Raw genomic sequence first — 12463 nt, 5'->3', positions numbered from 1 at the left:
ACCACAGCACACCTTCATTACGGTACTTGGGGCAGTTATTCCCAAACTGCCTCCAACTGCCACCTTGGGGCAACTGAAGGTGATGATGCAAAGTCCCAGGGAGGGATAAGATCCTGAAATGGATCCAGAAAAAAAAAACAGGAGGTAGAACCCAGCCAATGTAGTCCATTGCCTTCCCTTACTTCCTAGCAGTGGTATTATGTGAGGGTGGCCCCATCTGGGCATTGAAGATTGAGTCAGTTCCATGAAGCAAGTGGAAGAAAGATTAGTGCCACCATTCCTTATAACATGTAATTAATACACTGAAGAAGAATAAATTTGCACATATATTTATAATGGAAAATGCACCGCCCTTCTTACAGCAGCATTTTCCTGGGCCGGTGCACATTAATTAATGCCTTTCTAGCTTGTTTATCTAATTGCTGCATAATTTGTTCCAGTTTGGGCCAACGACTCACTTCATCAACTCATTCAATTAGCAAGTATCAGGTCTGTGCAGGAAGAACCAATCCCACGTGAGAAAGGGACAGATTAACCTTGAACTGCCAAATGGATTTGCCCTTCAGAATGATGCCGGGTGGCAAAATGGCCAGCAACCTAGGGACACGGGACAAAAACAAAGAGTGATGCATTTCTTCCATGTGTTGCTTCAACTGAGCTACAGTTTCATGGGATCAACCTTGGGATTTGTGAAGTAATAAGGAGCGACTCCAGGCTGTGTTGGTGACATTTTGGTGGAACTAGAATGGACTGGATGTTCTGCAGCTGGATTCCCTTCCCCTGAAACATAGATTTCGAACTGTGTGGCTGAGCAGTCAAGGAGCATTTTCCAAGATGGTTTCTGGATTTGTGTATCAGTATTTTAACCCTGACCTCCTTTTCCTATATAGAGCACTCAAGGTGGCTTGCAATAACTACAATTCACAAAAGACCTCAAAATACTAACCATTTGTAACAGAGCAACAGAGCAAATCCAAATCTAATATAATTAGATTAAGTGAGAACAAGCAGCTGATCCTCTATTTCAACTGGAAATGAGCCAATTCCTCTCCCCATACATCAAAGTCAAAGTGAAATCAACTCATCACTTGAACCAATCTTAGGAACTTGGAAAGTGAGACACAGTGGACTCTCACCCATCCCCAAAGCCTCCTCCCAATCTTCCGCTTCTGCTTGCATTTAACTCTGGAGGATATGCTGGCAATGGCACCAATGAGAGTCTAGAGAAGGAGGAGACTTCTCTCTCTCCATCACCACAAAATGCTCCACAACGCATCAGAGCACCCACTGCAGTATCCCTTGGGATTTGTACATCTTCAAGGTGAAAGAGGGTCCTTCTCTAACCTAGACCATGATCCAAACTGGAGAAGGGTTGGAAGGAATCCTTAAAACCACACTTTGAGAAGAACCTTAAGGGTTCGTTTCCACACACCTAAATAAAATTAAATGGAAAGGGAGCCAAATGCTTGCATAAACTAGGCTATCCTCTCCTGACCATGAATGGGGGTGAGAGAAATGGCTTAGGCAGGTGTCAGGAAGGAGACAGGGTCAGACTGAAGTTGCAGGAAGTTGGACAACTCCAAGCAGATAACTTGCTCCAGCAGCTGACTTTGGGATCACATTCAAAGCACATCCCCCCTCGAAAAGAATCCTGTGAATTGTAGTTTAGAAATTAGGCATAATCTGCACACACACACACGGAAAAATAGAATTCTGAACCTTTCAAAATAAGCACACTTGGTTCTGTTTGTCTCAGGTTTATTTTGGGGGCCTGTAATAGCTATAACTTCCTTGCTCTGACAAGCATAATTGTCAGGGAAACTGGGAATGAGTCAAGAAGGGAACAAGGCACAGATCACAGTTACTGTCCAGGGTCCTGAAGAATGTGCAAATGATTTCCAGAGACGTGGCCGTGTTAGTGGATTGCAGCAAGAGCAAGAGATTTCATAGCTTCTGCCACAATAAGTTGAGTCATCTTTAAGATACCACAAGGCTCTTTGTTATTCGTTCCCTGGTTTAGTCTTTCCCCTCTGAAGTCAACAGATGCAGTTAAAACATTTTCAAATGCTGATCCGCAACCTTCAGGGGCAGGAGGAAGAAGGGGATTCTAACAACATAGATACCACATTCTATATTTATGAAGGAATTGGCAATAAGGAATTTGTAACAAGAAAAGCAAATCAGATGACACACAGGCAAGCTTAGAAGATTCCTCCTTGGCTGATCTTAAGTCACCGAGAGAAGCTGCTTGCATCAAAGAGATGGTGGGGGTGGGGTGCTTTCTTTCCAAAGCCTTACAACGTGACCTTGATTCCCGCTATAACACCAGCCATTTCTGGTGGCTTTTGAAATCAAACGCCAGGCAATCAAAGCCCTAAAAGATTCTGGAAGTCAAGCACTGCCATCTATGGGCTGATATTGCGACTGCACCACCAAGTGAGTCATTTTCTTAATCACAAATGTTGGGTATTCAAGGTCACCCCTTAATTAAGCCATAGGGACTAGTGGCCAATTAAGTGACTAGTCAATGGTTAGATACTCCTTAGCACGCTGTGTTATTTTGTTTTCACACTCAGGATTGCTAAAGGTGGTGAAAGGGTCTCCTTGTTGCCCCTTTTTCAGGAGCGATGAATTTATTCCCCAGCGAAAACTGTGCATGGAGAACCAGAGGGGGTTCTGAATTGTCATTGGCAGCCTTCATCAACCTGGCATCCTCCAGATGTTTTGGAATGCAATTTCCATCAGCCCCAGCATTGTCCAGCCACGTTGGCTGGGGCTGATCAGAGTTGTAGGTGTTCCCAGGGGCAGCCTGTTCCCATTTTGCCACCTGAGATGAAACAGAAATTGCTGTCTTCTGCCCCCACTCACTGCTGCACCCTGCTCCCACTTCCGCTGCTGTACTGCAAGCCTCACTTCCACTGCCAGAGTACCCCAGCTCTCGCCAAACTCAGCAGTCATCCTAACCATCTCCCTTTAGCCACCTCAGTTGATGCAACAAAGCAGAAAGATGCACAATTTCCTACTTTTGAATTAAAGAAAATTTAATCCCACTCACTACGATAACCTGCTGATCAGATCATTGCATTGCATTCTATCTGGGGCTCCTCTTGAAGACAGACTAGAAGCTGCAAGAAGCGTAGAGTGCAGCTGCCTGAGTTTGGCGCATCACAGCTAATTGCATCATATAACACCAATTCTTTAGTTGTAATTCCTGCATTGCAAGGGGTTGAACTAGATGACTCTTGGGGCCCCATCCAATGCTACAATTCTATGAGTCTATGAATCCTACAGGATGGAAAGTGTTTGTATTGGAAATGGATTTTTTTAAAGTGTTGGTTACCTGATTCAGGAAGGGGGTTGCACTAACTCCTGCCAAACTGGACAGAATTTCACCCCTGCTCATCAGATGATACGGGTGTGGGTGTGTTAAAACAGGCTGTGTTGACTGAGTGCACCAGTTTCCTGTGGGGAATTGGCACATGCAGCTAAGATAGAATTGACGCCCACCCTCTGACCATCAGCTGATGTCTCCTGCCCATCTGAGTGACATCAGCTGATGGGCAGGTGGGCGTGACTTGGATCAATTGGGATACAATCTACACTGTGGTCTCTCCTCATTTATGGAACTCCCTGCCTTCAGACATACATCTGCTGCCTACCTTAATTGGGTTCGGTGCCCATTAAAAACTTAGCTCTTCACCCAGACCTTTGGTGGGGAGAAATTATTTGTGATCAATAGTGTCATTAGTAATAATAAAATCAGCCTTACACTGAGTGAGACCAGTGATCCATCTAGCTCAGTACTGTCTGCACTGACTGGCAGCAGCTTTCCAGGCTTTCAGCTAGGGGGTCTCTCCCAGCCCTTCCTGGAACTGTCAGGGATTGAACCTGGGACTTGAGGCATGCCATGCAGATGCTCTGCCTCTGAGCCAGCTATAGCTGATGGATATTCATCTGATGCATTGATACGGCTTGACTTTTAATTTTGGTTTCAAGCTTATATTGAATTTTCTTGCTTTAAAACATGATTGTAAATCATGTTCAGATCTCTGTCGGTTAGCGGTGGCTTAGATATCATGCTATATCTGCAAGTCCCAAACTTTCCCTCCCACAGACGAAAATTGCTGAGGCTCTGACTGGACCACTTAATGATTTTTAAATTGTAGCAATTGTACTGCACTGTGCTAGACGCTTTAACTGTATCTTTACTGCTTCTTTTATTTGTTATATTGTATTTTATTGCATTACAATTTGAATCCCAATACTGATTTGTATCCAAAACAGCACTAAGTAACCATTCCCCATCAGTGCAAGGATTTCCACTTGTGCAATGGGACTCCCCACCTACCCGCACATTCCTTGCCCTCCCCAAATCTGCTCTAGAGGATTGGGGGAACCCCCTAGAACAGTTTTAGGGGGTGCATGGGGAAGGAGACAGGGGAGAGTCCTGTTGCACAAACATAAATCCTTGCATTAATGAGATGGTAACTCAGTACAGTCATACCTCGGGTTAAATATGTTTCAGGTTGAGTGTTTTCAGGTTACACTCTGCGGCGACCCGGAAGTAACGGAACGCGTTACTTCTGGGTTTCGCCGCTCGTGCATGCACAGCTGCTCAAAATGACATTACCCGCACTTGCAGAAGCGGCAAATCACGACCCACGCACGCGCAGGCGCAGGTTGCATTCTACTCAGGATGTGAACGGGGCTCCGGAACAGATTCTGTTTGCATCCAGAGGTACCACTGTACATCCTGTTCTCACAGTGGCAAACCACCTGCCTGCAGGAGACCCACAAGCAAGACTCAAATGCAAGACCATAAGAACTTAAGAAGAGCCTGGTGGATTGGGTCAACGGGTCAACTAGTCCAGCATTCTGTTCTCACAGTGGCCAACCAGACGCCCCAGGGGGAATCCCACTAACAGGACCTGAGCACATCAGGACTCTCCCCTCCTGCAGTTTCCAGCAACTGGTATTCAGACCTTCTTAATTTCTAGTGCCAAGGGTGGGTATCACAAATTTATTGGGCTGGCTTCCAGTACTAGGTCTAGGCTGAGAAACACCCTTGATCTGGGCATCCAGATTGACCACATGACTAACCCACAAATCCCTCTGAAGATCCACCATAGATGAGACATGATTTCTGTCCTTTCGAACAAAGGCCTTTGGATTTCCTGTCTTTACACATGCTCTTTGCTTCTGATGCCACAAGAGAGCACTCTAGATACATCTGTGCCTCCCAGAGAGAGGCTTCGTTCTGCAGAAGGCAACCTCGTGTTTTCCTGGAAAACAAAATTCCAAAAGACCAGAGGGAACACTTGAGAAGAGCCCTTCCCCAACCTGGTGCCCTCCAGATGTTATGGACTACAGCTTCCATCAGTCCCAGCCATCATGGAGTTGTAAATCAAAAATATCTAGAAGGCAGCAAGCTGAGAAAGGCTGCTCTGGAAAGACAGTACTATTCGTGTGAAATAAACCCACACTTCCCAATCAACTCCACAATATGGAGGACTAAACACAGTCATTGTTCCATCTGTAGCTCAGTACTGTCTACAATGACTGGCAGTGGTTGTCCAGGATTTACATTCAGCCTTACCTGGAGATATGGGAGATTGAACTTGGGAAGGCATTAATGTTTAATGTTTTACTATGTTTTTATATGATGTGTGGAAGTGAGAGCTGGACCATAAAGAAGGCTGATCACTGAAGAATTGATGCTTTTGAATTATGGTGCTGGAGGAGACTCTTGAGAGTCCCATGGAATGCAAGAAGATCAAACCTCTCCATTCTGAAGGAAATCAGCCCTGAGTGCTCACTGGAAGGACAGGTCGTGAAGCTGAGGCTCCAATACATTGGCCACCTCATGAGAAGAGAAGACTCCCTGGAAAAGACCCCGATGTTGGGAAAGATGGAGGGTACAAGGAGAAGGGGACGATAGAGGACGAGATGGTTGGATAGTGTTCTCGAAGCTACCAGCATGAGTTTGACCAAACTGCGGGAGGCAGTGGAAGACAGAAGTGCCTGGCGTGCTCTGGTCCATGGGGTCACAAAGAGTCGGACACGACTAAATGACTAAACAACAACTACAATGTTTTTATATGTATGATGATGATGATGATGATGATGCATGAAGGCAGATGCTCTAACTTGTGGCACCTCCTTTTTTATTTCATTAAAAAGTGAGGTGTGTGGGTGGATGTATTTGTGGTAAACTGAGGAACTTCCTGAAGGTAAGAGCTGATTGACTACCTTGGAAGGTAGTGGATCACCTTCATTTGAGGTTTTTAAGCCATGGTTGGATGGCCACCTCTCCGGGAGTCTTCAGCTGCAATTCCTGCATTGCAGGGGGTTGGACTAGATGTCACCCTTGAGATCCCTTCTAACTCTACAGATCTATGAAATTACATGCTGGAATTTCAGATGCACTGAAAAAAGGAACAGCAGCAATTGCTGTATAATTCAGCAATTGCCAGACTTACAACTGCCATTTCTTGGAGATGATTCAAGATGAGCCAGCCAGCCTGCTTTGCCTTGACTCAGCAATTCATGACTCCTCCCTTGGCTTGGGTACAACACTACTACCTCAGAAACATGCTTTGCAGCTTTTGTTTATCATGTTTGCCCCCCCGAGATGAGCCAAAACTCCCCCTTTCAATGACTGTTAAGCATTCCTTGTAAAAATATTTGTTTCCTGACTCACAATGCACTCGCCCGCCCTCTGGGAGCTCATTGCACAGCAAATTATGACTGTGCCAGCACTCCATCACAGCATGGACCTTTCGTGGGTGTTATTGAGGGATGGACCCACCCACCTCAGAGTCATAGGCATTTATTCATGAGTGTATTGTATAGGTACCTAAGTATGCATTTTACCATGTGTATCTCAGTGTATGCCTTTATAAACATCTATTAACCTAAAACACACATTTCAAAGCATTTTGGTATCACAAAAACCTATATTGCAAAATCTGAAGGATTATTATGCTGCAATCTGTGTCTGGGACGTGCAAATTGTGTGCCTAAAAATAGGGACCAAATGAAATTCTTCTCCATGCCTCCCCTAAGAAGGAGGAAGAAGTAGAAGTAAAATAAGTAAAATTAAAAAACGGTGCCAAAGCAGCACTCAGGACCAGGGAGAAGTAATGGAACAAAACATGATTGGCAGTGGGCAAGTGAATGTTTGGACAACTGAAATGTTAAGTTTCTACTTTGCTAAAACAAATAGTTCTCACCCTCCAAAGAAATTAAAGTGTAGAATATTCAGTGTTGCCATCATGATGCAGTTCGTCAGGGAGTGGCCTGCTTTTACCTGCCTTGCCCCCCACTCCAGCTCTGAGAGACGTCATAAGGGAGCCTTCATCCAGAAGAAGAACAACTCTTGAGAGGACTTGCTGACTGTTGAGGTTGAAGCATAAGAGGGCTTCTTGTTATCTTTTGTGAGCCAGTGTGGTGTAGTGGTTAAGAGCGGAAGACTCGTAATCTGGTGAACCGGGTTCGCATCTCCGCTCCTCCACATGCAGCTGCTGGGTGACCTTGGGCCAGTCACACTTCTCTGAAGTCTCTCAGCCCCACTCACCTCACAGAGTGTTTGTTGTGGGGGAGGAAGGGAAAGGAGAATGTTAGCCGCTTTGAGACTCCTTAAAGGGAGTGAAAGGCGGGATATCAAATCCAAACTCCCCCTTCTGACAGGGGAGAATTGCTAGGTACTAATTTCAACTCTGGAGCTACTTTGGGACATGAAATGATTGGGTTATTTTTTCTTGACCCACTGGTGAGTTTCATGCTCATTTAAATTTTGATGCATGTCAAATGAGTTGTCAGTCCTTGATTACTAGTGTTATGTTCAGAAGCGCAGTCACAGCCATGCCCTTTCTAAGATGATGCAATACTCTGAGATGACGCAATAATGTTATAATTATACAATAATAATAATTAGGGATGCCCTGCAAAGATCGATGCAACTCTCCACATTTTCTGTGCACATCCACAGGCAAATTATTTGGAATGCTCCAATATCAATTTTCAGAGACACTTCAAGTTGTGTTTTCCTTCGTAGCAAACAGAACTTGCACCCCATTCTCTTGAAGCTGAATCTCCTAATCTTTTCGGTGCTCCTAGATGCTTAGCTTTGGAGCATACACAACAACTCCTCCTTGGTGTTCTTCCTGCACACCTTCTCCAGAGTGACCCTAGGAGCCCATCCTCAGTGGATGACTCACTTCCTTTCACTCCGATTGGCTCCAACGGGCACAAAGGGTGAGAAGACTTCTCATTGGCTAAAAAGCTCCCTTTTCATGCTGACTGGGCAGCTCTAGGAAACAGGGGCCACACTGCAGAAATCTTAATGGTTATTTGACCCCCTGAACCTTGACACCACTGGTTATGTTTGTAGTGATAGTACTTTTTTAGGTACTAAGCATCATTATTGTACAGTGGTACCTCGGGTTACATACGCTTCAGGTTACAGACTCCGCTAACCCAGAAATAGTACCTCGGGTTAAGAACTTTGCTTCAAGATGAGAACAGAAATCGTGCTCCGGTGGCGCAGTGGCAGCAGGAGGCCCCATTAGCTAAAGTGGTGCTTCAGGTTAAGAACAGTTTCAGGTTAAGAATGGACCTCCGGAACAAATTAAGTACTTAACCCGAGGTACCACCGTATATCAGCGTTTAGGTTCTTTTTGAAAATGTAAACCACATACAGATTTATATTTGAGGGAAATGTGATTCAGATTCCTCAGGGTGCTCTCTCACTAATTCCCACTGAGAACAGGTGTGAAATGGTGAGAAACAGGAGGGTGGGAATTAGCTCCTCACTTCAAGGAGCAACAGCACCTCACACTGAATTCCTCTGTGCAGTAGTCCTAAAATACTTTTCCTCTGTGCACTTCATACCACAGACCCAAAGCTCTGAAGAACAGTGTTTGGTTTGGGTGAATGAGGAGAGGTAGTCCACAGTATTTGTCTAAAACAAAACATCTGAAACATGCTAAGGTCATTTCAAGACACCAAAACCCCAGAGATCACAGAGAGTAGCTCATGCAGCTGGGAGGAAGTAGCAGCTGCTGGGAGATGGGGAAGACTTGGAGCAATAAAACACCCTTATTCTCCTGCTTGAAGAGGCATGAAGTGGTTAAATGTATCCCCTGCTCAGAAAGAGAAGCTGGAAGCTGCAGGAGGGGAGAATACTCTTGAGATAGAATCCTACTTGCGGGTTTCCCACAGCCATCTGGTTGGCCATTGTGAGAACAGGATGCTGGGCAGGATGGGTCACTGGCCTGATCCAGCAGGCTCTTTTTATGTTCATATACATGGAACACACACTTCTAAGGTGTTAGTGCTACCATATAAAGCCCTAAATGGCTTGCAGCCCAAACCCCTAAAAGAGCATCTACCCCTGTACCAACCATCTCGAACCCTGTGATCAGCAGCTGAGCCCTTGGTGGTGGTGCTTCCATAGGGGATTCTCTGGCTGGTGCTGACCCATGACAGGGCCTTTTCAGTGGTGGCTCCCCAGTTGTGGAATGCCTTCCCCTAGGGAGGTGTGCCTGTCTCCATCATGATTAGCTTTCAAAAGGAATTCAAAAACATTCCTGCTTACCCACACATTTGGTGGTGGCTGAAGAAGACTGTTCCTGGCAACCTCGAGGTCAATGGGTGGAATAATGTTTCTAATTCTGCTTTTAAATAGTACATTTGTTTGCTGCCCTGACCTCTTGGGGAGGAAGGGCATGCTATAAATTCAATGGTTATTATTAATAAAAGGTAAAGGACTCTTGGATGGTTAATTCCAGTCGAATTTGACTATGGGGTGCAACGCTCATCTCCACTTTCAGGCCAAGAGAGCCATCGTGTCCACAGACAGCTTTCTGGGTCATGTGGCCAGCATGACTAAACCACTTCTGGTGAAACGGGACACTGTGATGAGTGCCAGAACACATGGAGACACAGTTTACCTGCAGCCACAGCAGTACCTATTCATCTACTCATGCTGGTGTGCTTTCAAACTGCTAGGTTGCAGGAGCTGGGACAGAGCAACGGGAGCTCACCCCATCACGTGGATTCGAAGTGCCAACATTGCAACCAGCAAGCTCAAGAGGCTCAGTGGTTTAGACCACAGCGCCACCTGAGTATTAATAAGAATACTCTGGTGGAACCCAGGGTAAGCACTTGAAACTCCCAGCATCTTGCACCAGTCAGAGATCTGGGGTGGCATACAACACTAACCTCCAAACACTTTATATGATGTAAGGTAAAGGTAAAGGGACCCCTGACCATTAGGTCCAGTCATAGCCAACTCTGGGGTTGCGGCGCTCATCTCGCTTTATTGGCCAAGGGAGCTGGCGTACAGCTTCTGGGTCAAGTGGCCAGCATGACTAAGCCGCTTCTGGCGAACCAGAGCAGCGCACAGAAATGCCGTTTACCTTCCCGCCGGAGCGGTACCTATTTATCTACTTGCACTTTGAGGTGCTTTCAAACTGCTAGGTTGGCAGGAGCAGGGACCGAGCAGTGGGAGCTCACCCCGTCACAGGGATTTGAACCGCCAACCTTCTGATTGGCAAGCCCTAGGCTCTGTGGTTTAACCCGCAGCACCACCCGTAGAATTCCTTTATTACATATACAGCGGAACCATCATTTTCAAGAAAAACCCTTGTCAAATCTAAGGCAAATCTAAAACCAGACTTGATAATCTGATAGAGCTGATATTTTTTTACTTGGACTTCTGTTATTTTAACGCATGTACAATTGTACTCATCCTACATGCCTATTTTATAATTTAATTTTAATTTTATCATTTCAATTTTCAGCTGCTGCTAAAATTGTTCTACCTGTTTTAGATACATTATAAAATGAAATTTAAAAAACGCACACCAACCCCCAACCTGGGGCTTCTTGTCATTATGGTGTTGGAAGCCTGCAGCCAATAGAAGGAATGATGCGCTTGCCACAATATATTGAGGTTCTATGAAAGAGCGTTATTCCAGATCTGGAAAAGAGGTATCCTGGCGGTACTGTGATATTGCAGCTGTACCTAGCTCCCTGTCACACATCGAAAATGGAGAAGAAATTCGTGACAGAGTAGCAAATGCAGGTACTTGATTGGCCAGGGAATTCCCCGGATGTAAATCCCACTGAGAATTTGTAGGCTATATGCAAAAGTCGCCTCCATGCTGTAGACTGTGCGACTATGGAGAAGCTCATTCAGGCACTGATTCAAGTGTGTTACAGGAATCCGACAATCAACAGTGACTGTTCGAAACTAGTAGACTCCATGCCAAACCGTGTTCAAATACTGCTTAAAAATAGCGGAGGTCATATCCGTAACTAATGTACATATATGTGAGTTTTGTACATCTATATGTGAATTTTGTACAATAAACTACATTGTTGGTTTAAATTAATTTGCACAAGGGTGTACACACAAACAGTTCCATGATAGTTTTTGAAAGCTCTTTGGAAGGCAAAGAGGGAGGCAAGATGTTTTTGCCCCTGAACTTTCCCTCAAGGAAACACAAAACAAACCACCTACTCCTAGACTCACCTACGACGGTGAGGACCTCGTTTTCAATTTCCGCTGTGATGTGTATCCTGCCCCGGCGCTCAGTGTGGTCCGTGCCACAGAGACTTGGTACGTTCATCACGCAGCGTTTGTGGACGTTCATCATGCAGGCTAGTGGAGAGAGAATTGGAAGGAGAGAGTTCAGGTCCCAGAATGGGGATCAAGACATTGTGCTTCGCCTGCCATCAGGATATCATGCATTCCACCTCCTTTAATGGGACGCCACATAGGTTTCTGCTGCTGTTCATTTCTGAACACACACTAGATTCCTCCCCGCCTTCTGCCTGAAAAATTATATTTATTTCTTTGTTCCTTGGTTGTATTAATATCCCACTTTTTTCCTCCAAGGAGCTAAAGGTGGCACACATGGCTCTCCCCCTCTTCATTTAGTCCCCACAAGAAACCTGTGAGGTAGGTTGACAGGCAGAGACTGGCCCAGGGTCACCCAGTGAGCCTCATGGCCAAGTGGGGATTTGAATCCTAGTCTCCCCCTGGCCCTAGTCTGACCATCTAAAAACCCCTACATGCCATTGGACACCTAGAGGATTGTGGGCTTGAGACCTGATGAGTTCCTGTCCCACCTCATTTACATCCATCAACTCCTCTAAGATCTCTCCTTCCACCATCTCCATTGCAGTGGCCCCAGAGAGCTACTCTACAGTATGATTATCATTAAGTAGATTCATTAGCTGCCATTTTTTGCCATGGCAACTCTAAGCGACTTTACAAAATAACTTACCCAAAACAGAAACATGCAAACATTAAAACCAGGAGGTAGAATGCATTAAAGCATCTCACCCACTCTAAAAAAGCCACGGATAGTTAAAAAAGGTGGGATAAAAATTCAATAAATAAACCATTTAAGAGGATGGTTGTAATTCACACAGTGACCATTAGAGGTCTTCC

The 12463-nt window shown here is 45.3% G+C and overlaps 1 protein-coding gene across 2 annotated transcripts in view; it reads right to left on the bottom strand.

Annotated features, from left to right (window-relative positions):
* PRKCB (protein kinase C beta) overlaps positions 1 to 12463 on the bottom strand; it is a 185410-nt gene that overhangs the window by 75995 nt on the left and 96952 nt on the right. For both annotated transcript variants that reach the window (XM_083473978.1, XM_083473977.1), the window contains exon 5: positions 11540 to 11668. In XM_083473978.1, coding sequence (XP_083330104.1) covers positions 11540 to 11668 — 129 coding nt within the window. The remainder of the gene's footprint in view (positions 1 to 11539; positions 11669 to 12463) is intronic.

The sequence above is a fragment of the Podarcis liolepis genome, assembly GCF_965112155.1.
Source record: "Podarcis liolepis genome assembly, chromosome: 14".
Classification (NCBI taxonomy): Eukaryota; Metazoa; Chordata; class Lepidosauria; order Squamata; family Lacertidae; genus Podarcis; species Podarcis liolepis.
This window is presented reverse-complemented; position numbering and strand designations above follow the sequence as displayed.